This window comes from Octopus bimaculoides, chromosome 5 (genome assembly GCF_046866305.1).
Source record: "Octopus bimaculoides isolate indiv1 chromosome 5, ASM4686630v1, whole genome shotgun sequence".
Lineage (NCBI taxonomy): Eukaryota > Metazoa > Mollusca > Cephalopoda > Octopoda > Octopodidae > Octopus > Octopus bimaculoides.
This window is the reverse complement of record NC_142932.1, coordinates 112,943,879-112,962,270: the sequence shown is the minus strand read 5'-3', so window position 1 is coordinate 112,962,270 and position 18,392 is coordinate 112,943,879. Positions and strand designations below refer to the sequence as shown.

Sequence of the window (18,392 nt, the reverse complement as noted above, 5' to 3'; positions counted from 1 at the left end):
TTAAATAGTATTTCCAATTTGTTCAACTTTATTATTTAGATGATTTTTACACACATACACACATGCATATAGACATAAGCATCAACTCTTGATTCCAATCTTCTGTGAAAACATGTCCACTGCAATAGCCATAGGCTGACTAAGCTTTTGTAAAAGGATTTGGTAGACCGAAACTGAAAGAAACCCAATGTGTGTATGTGTATAAATATATGCGTATATGTAATGTATGTCTGTGTGTATGCATGTGTGTGTGTGTCTGCGTCTCTTTCTGTTGAGATTATACAATAGATGTATATGAGTATCAGCATAGTACAAGTCACGTCCTTTGTTTCTAATCTTCCTAGAAAATATATCCAACCAAGGGAAAATATTACCTTGCATGGAAACAGGTGAAGGTTGTGGATAAGAAGGACATTCAGCCATAGAAAATCTTTATCAATGTCTCCCATCTCACTCATGCAAGCATGAAAAAGTGGATGTTAAAACAATGATAATAATGTTTGTGTGTGTACAAAAGATGTCTCTGCTGTTTCAATCTATCAAATTATATACACTCACCAGACATCAGTGAGCCACTGATTATAGTAGAAAATACTTATTTAGATTCCAAGCTGTGGAATCAAATACAGAATTAAATGGTTGTGAAACAAACTTCTTGATAACACAACTGTATCTGTCAGCTCAGAAGAAAGGTTTGTGTTTCGTAGCAATAAATATGATTATTAATGACAGATTTAAGAAAACTCAACTGATACTCACAGTATGATACATTGGCAGCAGGGGTAATCTGGCAAGAAAAAGGAAATATATTCAGTAAATACAGGAACTGATAATATTTTATGAATTCTAACAGGACAGAAAATAGTTTTGTATCAAAGCTGCTGTTATGTTTAAAAATTTGTTCTGAATGTTTATTTGAGAGCAGTAAAAGGTGATTAAAACAGTTTAAAACAGATTAAATTGTTCAATGCAACTATTTTTATTTAGTCCAACATCAGCTCAGATCAAGCAGACCCATAATCAAAGGCATTCCATTTGTGACCATCCTGTCGTGTGCGTGTGTGTGTGTGTGTGTGTGCGTGTGCATATATGTGTGTGTTGTGTGTGCATATATGTGTGTGTCTTTGTGTATGTATTTATGTGTGTATATCTGTTGTATTTGTGCTTGTACATCCCCACCACTTGAGAAACGTTTTTAATAAGTCAAACCTATAAGCCATGAAGTTTTGCATAATCAAATGTTTCATTAGGTTCTGTATGATCAAAGATGTTCCGTTACAGTTCAGTAGGTAGTCCTGGAAAAAGCTTCCACATTTGAAGCTCCCTTTACATCTCATTCCCCATTCCATACACTTGGAAAATATGCTCTAAAACCAGCCATCTCTGCTCATTAAGGCTCACCACCACATGCGCACATATACCAACACCAAGTATATCAATGTTCATTTCTACAGTTCACCATCCTAGTCTAGCATTTTATGTATTGATCCCACTTCCCTAGAAGGTTGACAAGTAAAGTTGACCTCAGCAAAACACTTAAAATGCAAGGAGCCAGAATAAATACTCCAATGCATTTTGTCTTATAGTCGGCTGACTCTTGAAATTCGTCATCCAAAGTTGTACATAGATTGAAGTTTGCCTAAAGTTATTTCATAGCTAATGTGGTCTCCATCACTGCTATTTGTGATATTTCATTGCTTGTTTGCTCGCCATCATTGTTTTGATGATACTTTATAACTATTTTGTTGTTCATTGATGTTGTTTGTGGTGAGATGACTTATAACACTGCCACTCAGAGTTACGTCAGTTGGTCCTGCCAGTCCTGGTTAGTCCTGGTAATCTCCCTTCTGTAAGCTCTTCTACTTCAGAAACCAGAGATATCATTGGTATAATTTGCTGACTGGTTAGAAAAGTTAACAATATAGACTTGTTTCAGCACCAGTTTGTCCGAGCAGATGAACAAGATGGTGCAGTAGTTGATTAGTCTAAAAAAGGATTACATATGCTCAGTTGTTGATACCATTTTGCCTGATTAGATGAACAAAATGATGCGACAGTTGACTGCTTTGAAAAGAGAGAACATAGGCCGCTGGTGCTTCTTGCTGTTACAATGGAAATTACAAATGTATAAATCATATACTGGATGATTGCTTCTGTTAACATATAGCACAAATATAGATCCCTTCAAATGTCAGTGGGGGGATCCTTAGCATTATTAGACAGTTTCTGTTACTTAGGTGATCAAGATAGTAGTGGTGGACTTTGTTCTGAAAGCATAGCTGCTTGAATAATGAGAGGCTGGGCAAAGTCTAGAGTGCTACTACTTCTGTTAGTAATGAAGGGCTTCTACCTCAGAGTGAAAGGCAAATTGTATGATGCCTGTGTATGAATAGCTATGCTACATGGCAGTGAAACATTGGCTGTGACTGCTGGGGATATGTGAAGGCTTGTAAGAAATGAAACCAGTATGCTTCACTGGATGGGTAATGCCAGTGTGCATATACAACAGAGTGCAAGTGATTTGAGAGAAAAACTGGGTATGCGATGCATCAGATGTAGTGTATAAGAGAGAAGACTGTGCTGGTACAGTCATGCAATGCATATGAATGAAGACAGTTGCATCAAGATGTACCGATCTCTAATTGTAGAGGGAACACGTGGAAGAGGTAGACCAAGAAAGACATGCGACAAATTTGTGAGAAAGGATCTACAGAAGTTGGGCCTCACAGAGAGGATGACAGGAGATCAAGACTTCAGGTGATTTGTTGAGAAGATATGTCAAGCTAAGTAAAATCGGTGTTATCCTTGCATACAGGCATGTCATCTGCATCCCTCTTCAGCTGAGAGTTTCTAATCTTGTGGGCTCGTGGCTGTTGGTGTCATACAAAAACACCCTTGCTGGTGCTGTGTAAAAATACCTAGTACACTCTGTAAAGTGATTGGGATTAGGAAGGGCATCCAGCTGTAGAAACCATGCCAAAATGCACATGGAACCCAGGCAGCTCTTCAGTTGGCTAGCTCCTTTCAAACCATCCAACCCATGCGAACATGCAAAACGAACGTTAAATGATGATGATGATGACAATGATGATGATGACAATGATGATGATGATGATGATGGTTGTGGTGGTGGTGGTGGTGGTGGTGGTGGTGGTTGTGGTGGTTGTGGTGATGATGATATATTTAGAGAGTGGTAGGAAGAAAGAAAGAGAGAAAGAGAGAGAAAAAGAATGAGAGAGCAAGTAAGCAAGTGAGAGAAAGAGAGAGAGAAAGAGAGAAAGAAAGAGAGAGCAAGTAAGGAAGTGAGTAAGTGAGAATTGAAAGAAAGAGAATAAGTGGGTGAAGAGAGAATGAGTTTATTTGGGCCAGTTTCTGGATTGACTAAGTAAACTACTGCACTCTGCATTTGTACTGAGTACCTTTTATATAGATTGTTACCCAACAATGGATATATATATCTATCTATCTATATATATATATAAAAATGAGAATGTGTGTCTGTCTGTCTGTCTGTCTGTCTGTCTGTCTGTCTGTGTGAATCCCTAAAACTCGAGAACTACGCAACCAATTTCATTCAAATTTTACACATGCCTTACTTAGAGTTCCAATTGTGTTTTAGTCCAAAAAATTTTTTAACTTCTTGCAGAGTTCGAGCACACGGCAACATAATATCTCCTCCACTATTTAAGTATTACGTGTCAAGTGAAACAAAAACACTCATGTCAAATACTTTCACTTTAAAAATGAAACTATTCCACTAACTGAAACAATCACATTTCGATACTGTAATGACAGATACTTTCACAGAGAGAGAAAGAGAGAAAGACAGAGACAGAAAGACAGAGAGAGAGAGAGAGAGATGTATATGTATACATATAGATGTATATGTTCACCATTTCGATACTGTAATGACAGATACTTTCAGAGAGAGAGAAAGAGAGAAAGAGAGAGAGAGAGAAAGAGAGAGAGACAGATATGTATATGTATACATATACATGTATATGTACACGTATATGTATATATATATATATATATATATATATATATATATATAGAGAGAGAGAGAGAGAGAGAGATAGATCTATATGCATACATGTTTATGTATACATATGTGTAGATGTATATATATATATAGATAGATGTACATGTAATATGTACACATATATACATATATACATGCATACAGATATCTATACATATATACACCCATCACACACACATACACATGCACACAAACACACACATTAGTCATTTGTTTTCTTATCCAAAACTACGTCAAAAGTACTGAATGGATCTTTATGAAATTTGGAAATTATATTCTTTGCATAACGGCCATAACTCCCATGAAAATTCATATATTTTTGATGTTGATGAAATTTTAACCCGAACATAACAGATGAGCATTATTTCGAAAATGATGTCACACGTTATCAAGGCTACCATTCTTTCTGGATGTGCAAAAGGGGATGACGTCTTTATTCCAAGAATTCCTCTTACTCCATCAGGAGCAGACATTCCTTTTACATTCAGAAGACTACAATTCCCCCTTCGTGTGACTTTTGCCATGTCCATAAACAAATCTCAGGGTCAAACACTGTCTGTAGCTGGTCTTCTCTTGGAAGAGCCCTGCTTCTCACATGGACAACTGTATGTTGGCTGCTCAAGAGTGGGCAGCAAAAAAAACCTATTTGTATATACTCCACAAGGGAAAACAAGGAACATTGTTTACAACGAGGTGTTATAATCACAACAGCAAGAAAGTATGTACATGATCACCTTCTTTTACGAAACTTCATTGACTTTCATATATTTATATTGATATACATATATATACGTGTGTTTGGGTGCGTGTGTGTATATACATCTCTCTATATAAAGATGATGCGTAGTCTAGACGGCGTTTTTAGATTTCATTATTCTCTTTAACCCGGGCAACGCCGGGTATTTCTGCTAGTATATATATATATATATATATATATATATATATATATATATATATATATATATATATATATGTATATATATATATATATATATATATATATATATATATATATATATATATATATATATGTATATATATATATATATGTATGTATATTAATAGTAATGGTTAGACAACAAAAGAATGAAAGAGATCTCGATACTATGTAAATAGAGGAATTTATTTGTAATATAATATGTGACAATTATTCGGTTGCCATAATAAATCTCCCAGTTTCGGATGTCGGAGCGGAAACCTGCACCAGCATCTCCTATAGCATATTTTAATTGCCTCCATAACTGAAGAGATGCCGGTGCAGGCTTCCGCCCTGACATCCAAAACTTGGAGTTTTATTATGGCAACCGAATAATTGTCACATATTATATTACAAATATATATATATATATGTGTATACACAAGTGTGTGAGTACAGGTACACACACACACACACACACACACATATATATATATATATATATATATATATATATATATATATATATATATATGTGACATGTAATCACGGGGATGTGAGTTCGAGTCCACAGCTAGCCACCTACACTTTTCTCTGCAAAATAGGGATAGTTTATCCTGTTCAGGCTATATTATTAGCATTATTCTGCGATTGAGAATTTAAAATCACTTCTTTAATTTTCTAAAAGACATCTCAACGCTTCTAAAAGCAAACTTCGTTCGTTTATTTACGTTTGTCGTAATTTGAATTTAATATATGAGTGGTTGGCGTTAGGAAGGGCATCCAGCTGTAGAAACTCTGCCAAATTAGATTGGAGCCTGGTGTTGCCATCTGGTTTCACCAGTCCTCAATCAAATCGTCCAACTCATGCTAGCATGGAAAGCGGACGTTAAACGATGATGATGATGATGATGATGATGATGATATATATATATTTGCACGTTTGTATGTATATCTATATTATTTATTCACTTGGCTACTATGATAGCCAATATGGCCATAGCTGTTAACCCATTTAACAAACAGCAGTCAGACATGCACACAGACACACACACACACACACGCACGCACACACATGTCAAAAAGAATAATGATGGCAAAATTGTGGCAAATTGCTGGAGAAACATACTTCAGTAAACTAAATATTTTAGTTTCATGGATATGTTCAGAGAACAAAGAAATATCTGACAAACTTAATAATGGCTAAATTCTAATAAAAATGGTCGTTTTGAATTCCATATCAGTGTAAAAGCTCTTGGCATTATCCTAGCATTGCACAGTAAATACTTACTCCTGCTGAGATATATCAAAACACAAAATTGTACATTACTATATAAACGGATCTGTAGTGATTAATTTTCAGGATGAATAAGAAAACTAAGAGAATTTGAAGTGGAAAAATGCACTTAACATGAGTGTAACAGATATTTTTTTGGTATGATTTATGATATTGATTTAATAAATGAGACCAGTCTGCTGCTGTTTAGCCCTAGGTCAACTCTGATCCTCGAGACCTGTCATCAAGAAACATTCCAGTTATGACCATCCCATTATTCTTGGTGGATGTAGAATTTTATAATTTGTGTCCTTTCCTTATTTGATATAGTAGGGGGTGATTTAAGGGAGATTTGGTTTCTATTTCCAGTTGGTCAAATGGCTACAGAAAGGCTATTTCATTTGCTTGAAATGACTTTTTAATGCTAGGTCATAATCATCATCATCGTTTGTCATTATCATTCTTGTCATCACCATCATAACAGTTTTTTTGCCATGCTGGCATAGGCTGGACAAGACTTCTTGAGGCAGTACTCTATGGTTGGACGCCCTTCCTAACATCAAGCTCTACTTGTTTTTCAAGTAAGGTCTCCCACTAATCTTCATATACAAAATTACTCACCAGAAAAATACAAATAAGTATCTGTGCTCTTTATGTGAAAATATGTGGAGACAAACACATACATGCATGCACACATACATACATACATACATGCATACATACATACAAACAAACATACATACATGCATACATACATACAAACAAACATACATACATGCATACATACAAACAAACTTACATACATGCATACATACATACAAACAAACATACATACATACATACATACACACATACATACAAACAAACATACATGCATGCATACATACAAACAAACATACATACATGCATACATACATACAAACAAACATACATACATACATACATGCATACAAACAAACATACATACATGCATACATACAAACAAACAAACATACATACATACATACACACATACATACAAACAAACATACATACATGCATACATACATACAAACAAACATACATACATGCATACACACATACATACAAACAAACATACATACATGCATACATACATACAAACAAACATACATACATACATACATACATACATACATACATGCATACAAATATACATACATACAGATTACAAGTTCAAGTTTATACCTGTAATTATTGCACCAGCTCCGACATTCAATCCTCAGAAAAGGGGATTTTGGTAAAAAGAAAAAAAACAAACCTTTATCTTTAATTCAGTTTACATGTCTGTCTTCATCTATGGTCATGAATGTAGGAGTGGCTGCGTGGTAAGTAGCTTGCTTACCAACCACATGGTTCTGGGTTCAGTCCCACTGCGTGGCACCTTGGGCAAGTGTCTTCTACTATATCCCCGGGCCGACCAGTGAGTGGATTTGGTAGACAGAAACTGAAAGAAGCCTGTCGTATATATGTATATATATGTATGTGTGTGTGTATATGTTTGTGTGTCTGTGTTTGTCCCCCAACATCGCTTGACAACCGATGCTGGTGTGTTTACGTCCCTGTAACTTAGTGGTTCAGCAAAAGAGACCAATAGAATAAGTGCTAGGCTTACAAAGAATAAGTCCTGGGGTCGATTTGCTCGACTAAAGACGGTGCTCCAGCATGGCCACAGTCAAATGACTGAAACAAGTAAAAGAGTACATAGATTTTTTTTTTCATTATTATTTTTTTTTACCTTGCAAAATTTGGCCACTCAGAGGCAGAATAATCTCTGGCTTCCTTAGACAGTTCAGAATGGCAGTTTACCCAGATCTATCTATTTTTGTTTCCATCTCAAATTGTAGAGTTTCATTCTGTGAACTTATTTTAAGAAGAAGAGATGTCATGTACAACACTAGCATAGCTAGGTGGGGTGGCAATGGTGAGGGGTCTGCTTCAGGCAACACTTTAATGGTGGGGCAGCAGTTTAGAGCCTGCAGTATAAGCCTGTATAGGGGTCTGATGTGGGAGTAGGGATGGCAAGCTCAAAGGCAGCCCCGAGTGGCACATTAACTATGTCACCAATGTACAACAGTAAGCTAGAGAAGTAGCTTAGTTAACACTACAAGTTTCCCAGAGAATGAATGTGGGACAACATGATGTCTTAACCCATTACCTCCCATAATTCTATTAACTGGAATTTTTTTATGAAACTTTGATTTCTAGCATAAAACAACCTTAGAAACACGCTGGAATGATCAAAATAACACTTCAATATAACATTTTAAATAGAAATAAGCAAGACATTGGGTGAAAAATTAGCAAACCTCATTTGAATATCAGAGAAATATACCTAGTAGATATAGCAAAAAGGTTAGATATGTGTAAATATTGACAGATAATTACGAAATTTGTAAGTTTTTAAGTGATCTCATATGAGATCACTGATAGGTAATAGGTTAAACTTATGGTTGATTTAAAGTATCAAACCACAAAATTTGGTTTGCTTGTTTATTTATTAATTAATTACTTGTTGGGACACTGTATTTCATTATGTAACCATAATATAATTATACTATCATCATCATCATCATCATCGTTTAACGTCCGCTTTCCATGCTAGCATGGATTGGACGATTTGAATGAGGACTGGTGAAACCGGATGGCAACACCAGGCTCCAATCTAATTTGGCAGAGTTTCTACAGCTGGATGCCCTTCCTAACGCCAACCACTCAGAGAGTGTAGTGGGTGCTTTTACGTGTCACCCGCACGAAAACAGCCACGCTCGAAATGGTGTCTTTTATGTGCCACCCGCACAAGCCAGTCCAGGGGCACTGGCAACGATCTCACTCGAAAATCCTACGGGAGCCAGTCAGGCGGTACTGGCAACGGCCACGCTCAAAATGGTGCATCTCATGTGCCACCCGCACAAGAGCCAGTCCAGGGGCACTGGCAACGGTCTTACTTGGTTTGCCGGGTCTTCTCACGCACAGCACATTTCCAAAGGTCTCGGTCAGTAGTCATCGCCTCGGTGAGGCCCAATGTACGAAGGTCTTGCCTCACCACCTCAGCCCAGGTCTTCCTGGGCCTACCTCTTCCACGGGTTCCCTCAACTGTTAGGGTGTGGCACTTTTTCACGCAGCTATCCTCATCCATTCTCACCACATGTCCATACCAGCGCAATCGTCTCTCTTGCACACCACAACTGATGCTTCTAATGTTCAGCTTTTATTTATTTCTTTATTGCCCACAGGGGGGCTAAATATAGAGGATACAAACAAGGACAGACAAAGGGATTAAGTTGATTACATCGACCCCAATACGTAACTGGTACTTATTTAATTGACCCCGAAAGAATGAAAGGCAAAGCCGACCTCAGTGGAATTTGAACTCAGAACATAGCAGCAGATGAAATAGCGCTAAGCATTTCGCCTGGTGTGCTAACATTTCTGTCAGCTTGCCACCCTATACTGTCAAGTATATTAAAAGTTTTATAAGTCTATACTATGTTCACCTGTATTGGCAATGCTATTAAATCACTTTTTAAAATTATCTCTACATATTTTCTCCAGAAATTATACCCAACAGTGATTTGTTGTGACATGTTGTATCCAAATACATGAAGAATAACACATTATTGACATGAATGTTTTCATGTTTACTTTCTGATTACAATTGATAAAAATGGATTTGAAGTATAATCTAACTTAGCAAAAGGTCTAGGTACAGTGTAGTCATTATCAAACGTGTTATCTTGAACAGATGTTGATTAACTGCATATTGTGGAAGTTGCAGCTGTAGATGTTCATTATAACAACAGAAATATGAACTTAGTAAAAAGGTTCTGTTTCTTTAGTCTCAAACAACATACACTCTTTGAAAGAGTCAATCAATGAAAGGAAAAAATATACAACACTCTTTCAAGATTATCTCTGCTCAGTTAGGGATGTCTTGAGGTTAAGTAGCAACAACAATAACAACAATGCTATAACAAATACTACAATTACTTCTCTTAGTAAGAAATATACATTTCTTACCCAAAATATACACATGCAATAGAACATATATGCACAAAACGCACGATGTAATTGTAAATTTATATGTTAAATGAACAGAAAGTGACCAAGTTTGGTTGTGAAAGTCCAGTATAGATGATGATGATGATGATGGCAGCAATGGTGATGGCAGCAGAGATGGTTTTTGGTAGTGGTGGTAGTGATTCTGTCAGATCATTACCTTCAGTAATAATGATTTCAAATTTAGACGCAAGGCCAGTAAATTGGAGTGAAGACTGGTACTCTATTTTATTGATCTTGAAATTGACACTTGTGGAAATTGAACTCAACATATAAAGAGACAAAATACTGCAAGGCATTTATTCTGATGTTCTAATGATTCGGCAATAATAATCAGAAAAATGCAATTAACCATATCATCATTGGTTGTCCAGTCTTAACCAAGAAAGAATATGTCCACAAGCATAACAGAATTGGAGGATTTGGTAGACGGAAGCTGAAAGAAGCTTGTCATATATATGTGATCTTCTTCTAGCACATTAACAGTCCACCTAGTGGTCTCCTTTATATATACATATACAATAATCCTTTCAGATCTCAGATATTTTTTCTGAATCTCCTTGATCCTTTCAATATGCTTGTTCCCTGGTATTAAATTGATATTAATTAATATCTAATTTTTTACCTTACTGTTTTAATTTATATATATATATATATATATATATATATATATATATATATATATATATATATATATATATGTATGTATGTATATGTTTATGTGTCTGTATTTGTCTCCCCAACATCACTTGACGACCGGTGCTGGTAAGTTTACATCCCTGTCACTTAGCGGTCCGGCAAGAGATCGATAGAATAAGTACTAGGCTTATAAAGAATAAGTCCTGGGGTCGATTTGCTCGATTAAAGGCAGTGCTCCAGCATGGCCACAGTCAAATGACTGAAACAAATAACAGAATAAAAAAATAAAAGAATAAAAGAATAAAAGAATACTGGGAGTTTTACCAGCACTATGAATATTGCCAGAAAAGAGAAGACATTGGTATACATCAGAAATGGTCTTTGAGAATGGTAAAGCAACCATACTCTAGGATGTGCCAATATACACTGGAAACTGGTAAACTACAAATTCTATGGAATTTTAACAGTTAATATGATGACAAAAGTAAGATTTGAGACTTTATATTTGTACCGTGCAATGAAATAAAAATAGTTACAAAAGTCTCTAATTGAAGCACAAGGCCAGCAATTTTGCATTTGAAGTTAGTTGATTACATTAACCTCAGTACTTGATGGGTTCTTTATTTTATCAATGTCTGTTGGAGATGAAAAGGCGAAGCTGACTTTGGTGGCTTTTGAACTCAGAACATAAAAAATTGACACTCTCTCAGTTATGACAATGAGGGATCCAGTTGATCCGATCAACAGAACAGCCTACTTGTGAAATTAATGTGCAAGTGGCTGAGTACTCCACAGACATGCATACCCTTATGTAGTTCTCACAGCGTGACACAGAATGTGACCAGACTGGCCCTTTGAAATACCAGTACTACTCATTTTTGCAAGCTGAATGAACTAGAGCAATGTGATATAAAGTCTCTTGCTGAAGGACTCAGTGTGCCACCGGGTTTTGAACTCTCGATCTTACAATAGTGAGGTGAATACCTTAACCACTGAGTCACATGCCTTCACTCAAAACATTAAGAGATGGAAGAAATAATGTTTTAATGATTTTGCCAATGAGACACCTTAGACAATTATTATAACAAAGACACAAAGCCTAAGGGAAGGTGTCAGGTGAATTAACCACAGTACTTGTATGGAACATTGTCTTATCAACCCCATATGGTTGAAAGGTAAAGTTAACTCCAGAGGGGCCTAAACTTAGAATATGAAGAACCAGAACAAATATTCTTTTCTACTCTAGGCACAAGGCCCAAAATTTTGGGTGAGGGAGCTAGTTGATTGGATTGACCCCAGTATACAACTGGTACATAATTTATTGACCCTGAAAGGATGAAAGGCAAAGTCAACCTAGGTGGAATTTGAACTTAGAACATAAAAACAGATGAAATTTTGTCCAGCATGCTAAAGTTTCTGCTAGCTCACTGCCTTAACCAGAACAAATATTCTTTTCTACTGTAGGTACAAGGTGCAAAATTTTGGGGAAGGGGGGGGGGGGCAGTCGATTAGATCAACCCCAGTACGCAACTGGTACTTAGTTTATTGCCCCCGAAAGGATGAAAGGCAAAGTCGGCATTGGTGGAATTTGAACTCAGAACATAAAAACAGACAAAATAATGTGAAGCATTTTGCCCGGTGTGCTAACGTTTCTGCCAGCTCGTCGCCTTAACCAGAACAAATATTTATTTTTTATTGCCCACAGGGGGCTAAACATAGAGGGGACAAACAAGGACAGACAAAGGGATTAAGTCGATTACATCGACCCAGTGCGTAACTGGTACTTATTTAATCAATCCCGAAAAGATGAAAGGCAAAGTCAACCTCGGCGGAGTTTGAACTCAGAACATAATGGCAGACGAAATATCACCAAGCATTTTGCCCAGCATGCTAACGTTTCTGCCAGCTCGCTTCCCTTAACCAGAACAAATATTGCAAGACTAATGACTCTGCCATCAATTATTGCCTTCTCTTTTAATACTAACGACGATAATAATGCTGATAATGATTCCCTTAACCAATATTTATGAGGATTATAATTACTATGATTAATACTCCCAGAATCAATAATTATGATGATATAATTACCATAATGATAATAACTACCACTATGGTAATTATCCTCATCATCATAATAATAATGAGAATTATAATTACTGAGATAATATTGATTTCCAACATTGGTATAAGGTCACAAAATTAATATATTTTACATCACACCTCCCCACCCCCGACCCGACTCCGTGTTAGATCTTTGAAATCCTCTAATTTAGTAACTATCACATGTTGATGTCACAATTAGGTTGCACATAAACTCCCAAAGGTATTTGCTTGAATTTACTAGTTTTGGTTCACTACAAGTTAATAAACACATCTATCTATCATCATCATCTGCATTGTTGTCATCATCCCTCTTGTCCTCCTCATCGTCATCATCATTACCATCAGTATCATAAGTGATTTGAGAGAGATTGGTTGCTATTTCTAGCTGGTCAAACGATCATATGGCGGTTACCTCATTGGACTAACTGATATCATAATCCACGTTGGCAAAACTTGTTTTCTAAACATAATCCTAGTACTTGAATCCTTCCTTGTCTTAATTTCGTGGAATCCATTATTGTAGTTTGTGTTTCAGTAGCTTACGACACAATATCATAATCTAACGTTTACGTATTTTATGGCCTCTGTTTTTATTTGAAGTTACTAAGCTTTCGTTGTGACTTGCTGTTTACTACTGATAAGCCTTCATTGTCTTTGTGAGCGAAATCAGGCCATCGCTTCCCTAGCAACTTAAGAATTACTTGGTTTCTAAGCAGCAAATAAATTCATGCTACTCAACCCAACTTTACTACAGTAGTATGGTATATATATTGGTACTTTCTCCCGCCCTCATCACGCTATTTAGTGTACTAGAGACGTTATCTCAATCTATTTTGTTCCTTGGTAGATCTTGAATATTTTCAATTCCGTATTGACAAGGACCGAGAGTTGTCTCCCTTGCTCAACTGGCAGCTGGCAGAATCCTTGGCCACTTGGCAGAATCGTTAGTAGGCCGGACAAAAACGCATATTGGCTTTACGTTCTCAGTTCAAACTCTATCGAAGTCGACCTTGCCTTTCGTCTTTTCGGATTCGATAAAATAAGTACTAGTTGAGCACAAAGGTCGATGTGATGTAATCGACCGGTCTCCTTTCCATAAAAATTCAGGCCTTGTGTCTATAGTAGAAAAAAAAATCTGTGCTGGTATCCACATTCAGATTTGATAGAATTGTTGACAAAACGTCGCTTAGTCTGTTAGAAATAACAACCAATTCTCCCTTAATGACACACTTTTGTTTAATAAAGTGTGAAGTATATTGAATAATGTAATCTTAGATATACTGTTTAGACAAAAGGTGATATGATCTTAGCAGAATCACTATTATTCGTTAGTCAGTGCGTTCATAAGTAAAATGGGGTTAAATAACATTAACAAACGTCTCCTATATTTTTTCTCAATAAATACGTAACACACCTGAAGTTTTAAAACTTGGTGTTCATCCTCCAATGTTTAATTGTTATGATCAGCCAAGACTTCATTGCATATGTTATTTGTAGAGATTTGAAGTTAGTTTCTGAGTTAAAAATTCATTCTCACAATGAGAGCTGACCTGGGACTAAATCACAACAATTAACATTAAACCAATCAACCAACCAACCAACCAGCCAGCAAGCCAACCAGCCAACCAGCCAGTTAACCAAGTTAAATTAGTGTAAGACTCCACCAGAGAAATCTTCTTACTTGGCTTGAACTAGCAGCTAAATTTCTTCAGCTGTGTGGTTAAGAAGCTCACTGTACTGATATATCTTCATGATATATGAGAAGCTAGAAATATGATACTTGCTGCTGGACAAGAAGCCAATCCATCAAAGGATTAGGCCACCCCAACTGTTGATAGAGAATTGTGAAAAATGAAGTGTCTTCCCTAAGAAAACGATGCCAGGTTTAGGAATTGAAGCCATAAATTTATCATCATGAGCCCAACAACATAACAACTTGACCATATGCTTTGATATATGTCTTGGTAAGGGCATCCAGCTGTAGAAACTCTGCCAAATCAGACTGGAGCCTGGTGTTGCCATCCGGTTTCACCAGTCCTCAGTCAAATCGTCCAACCCATGCTAGCATGGAAAGCGGACGTTAAACGATGATGATGATGATGATGATGATGACATACATACATGCACATACATGCATGCATATGTAGTGAAACTAACTTCTATCGCCATTATATACAAACAAACCATCTTCCCCACTGTTATAAATATATTCAAGTTCGGCCGTAGTAGAGAGCAGCCTGCTGTATCCATACATACGTGCATGCATACATACATACATACATACATACATACATACATACATGCATGCATGCATACATACATACATACATACAAACAAGAATATTCTGTTGTTGATGTTGAAATTCCAATGAAGGAGCCTTGGATACATACACACACACACACACACACACACACACACATATACACACACACATCTCTTTGTTGTTTACACACCCGTCTTCGTCTTTTGTTTATTTTGTAAATTCTCACTATATATGTATATACACACACACGTGTGTGTGTGTGTGTGTGTGTGTGTGCATGCGAAGTTAGGGTAATGGCTAGTGATCGTAAGGTATTGAGTTCAATTCCCAGCAACATGTGTACTTGTGCAAAGCTCTTTATTTCATCTAGCTCCAGTCCATTCAGCTGGTAAAAATGAGTAGTACCTGTATTTCAAAGGGCCAGTCTTGTCACACACTGTGTCATGCTGAACTGTGTTAAGGGTACATATGTCTGTGGAGCACTCGGCCACTTGCACGTTAATTTCACAAGCTGGCTGTTCCATTGATTGAATCAACTGGAACCCTCATAGTTGTAACTGACAGAGTGCCAGTTATACGTGTATATATGTATATACACACATATAAATATATATGAATGTGTTGTGTGTGTGTATGTGTGTGTATACTCACACACACATGCACACATGCACACACACATGCATGCACACACACACACACACACACACACACACACACACACACACACACACACAGCATATCAAGATACATTAGAAATATAGTAAAAGATTATATAAAGTGAAAATTTCTGGAATGGCTTTCATCATAGATTTGCTTAATCAGACCTGACCTGCTGTTAAATAAAATAAAAACAACAACAACAAAAAGAGTGGCTGTGTAGTAAGTGGCTTGTTTACCAACCACATGGCTCCGGGTTCAGTCCCACTGCATGTCACCTTGGGCAAGTGTCTTCTACTATAACCTTGGGCCGACCAAAGCCTTGTGAGTGGATTTGGTAGATGGAAACTGAAAGAAGCCCATCGTATATATGTATATGTGTGTGTGTGTGTGTGTTTGTGTTTGTCCCCCCCAACATCGCTTGACAACCGATGCTGGTGTGTTTATGTCCCCGTAACTTAGCGGTTCGGCAAAAAAAACCTATAGAATAAGTACTAGGCTTACAAAGAATAAGTCCTGGGATCGATTTGGTCGACTAAAGACGGTGCTCCAGCATGGCCACAGTCAAATGACCGAAACAAGTAAAAGAGTAAAAGAGAGTAAAGAGTAATGCAAACACAGAAAGTTTGAAGTTGAATGAGTTATGTGGTTGCTAGAAGTAGCAGCCAAATCTCCCAATACAAGCAGAGCTTATCTAGGATTAAACAACAAAAGCAAGAAAATAACAAGTTTTCAATAAATTCTAAATTGAAAGAGAATATAAATATAACGACAAAAGCAGCAACAATAAAACTTATTTTATATATTTTCTGGCAATGGATACCTAATGTTATGATACAATAGAATGCAATACAAATAGATAGATAGATAGATAGATAAACAGAGAGACAGACAGATAAATAGATAGATAGATAGATAGATAGATAGATAGATAGATAGACAGATAGATAGACAGACAGACAGACGGACGGACGGACGGGCGGGCGGACGGACGGACGGACGGATGGATGGATAGACAGACAGACAGACAGACAGACAGACAGACAGATAGATAGATAGATAGATAGATAGATAGATAGATAGATAGATAGATAGATAGATCGATAGATAGATAGGTAGATAGACAGACATATAAATAGATAGACAAATAGATATACACTGTGTATGTGAGTATGTGGAAAGAGAGATTTATTTAAAATACACACACCTGTATATTAAGTGAATCTCTTTCTTTCTCACTCTCTCTCTCTCTTTCTCTTCTCACATACACACGCATTCACACATACACATATGTTCATACATACAAACATATATGCATGCATCATTTGTCTTTCTTTTACCTTTTACTTGTTTCAGTCGTGAGACTGCGGCCATGCTGGGGCACCACCTTGAAGAATTTTTAGTTGAATGAATCAACCCTAGTACTTTTTGTTGTTGTTGTAGTTGTTGTTGTTGTTAAACCTGGCACTTATTCTATCGGTTCTCTTTTGTCAAACTGCTAAGTCACAGTGACGTTAATACATCAACACTGGTTGCCAAGTGGCAGCAGGGGACAAACACAGTCACAAAGACAACACACACATGCACACATACCCCACCCACTTATTTTTACGAGAAGCATCTTTGCTTCTTTTCAGTTTCCATCTTCCAAATTCGCTCACAAGGCAGAGGCTACTGTAGAAGACAGTGGGACTGAACCTAGAACCATGTGGCTGGGAAGCAAGCTTCTTACCACACAGCCAAAGCTGTACCTATACATATACACATACATACAAATATACATGCATACATACAATGTGTCCATAAATATAGGGGATAAATACAACGTAAAGAGTGACTCCAAAAAAATAATTAAATACTACTTACTGAGCAGTTTAAGTTCTTAACAGACTTTTGGTTCGTGTATAAAGTGTATACAATAAGAGGCTTTGAAGAAATAAAATATATCGTAACCATCAATAACAATATGTATGTCATGCTGGTAAGAAGTATGCCTGAGTGACTGAAGTTGTAGACCTTAGTTGTAATCTATAATTTCTTCTTATCTATATCTATATAGTCAGCTTATCTTGAGAAAAGTGAGTTTCACTGGGAAATAATCACAAGTAAATTGTAAAGAAAACAAAAAGAAGAAAAAGGAAGAAAGAAATATATAAATGAAAAAAAATAAAAATAAAAATCAGATACTGATCAACAACAAAACTATTGGCTGCTACACATATCACAAATATTGACATTTTCCATCCTGACATGATTTGCCAGAGTATATTATAGACTTTACTGACTAACGTCTATCAAGAGGGACCAGAGAAACATCATTCAATTCTAAACGTAATAATGATGACGATGATGATGATGATGATGATGATGATGATGATGATGATGATGATGATGATGATGATGACGATGATGACGATG

At 36.6% G+C, this 18,392-nt stretch overlaps 1 protein-coding gene across 2 annotated transcripts in view; it reads right to left on the bottom strand.

Annotated features, from left to right (window-relative positions):
- The window catches only part of LOC149135685 (uncharacterized), a 42,673-nt gene extending 24,594 nt beyond the window's left edge, over positions 1-18,079 (bottom strand). Inside the window, exons 1-2 of one of the 2 annotated variants that reach the window (XM_089352973.1) lie at positions 17,841-18,079; positions 760-787 (exon numbers count right to left, since the gene is read on the bottom strand). In XM_089352973.1, the coding sequence (XP_089209099.1) occupies positions 760-787; positions 17,841-17,951 (139 nt within the window). In that variant the 5' untranslated portion in view covers positions 17,952-18,079. Of the gene's footprint in view, positions 1-759; positions 788-13,465; positions 13,618-17,840 lie in introns of those variants that run through there. The other variant, XM_089352974.1, reaches the window with a different exon arrangement.
- Between the last annotated feature and the right edge of the window lie 313 nt (positions 18,080-18,392).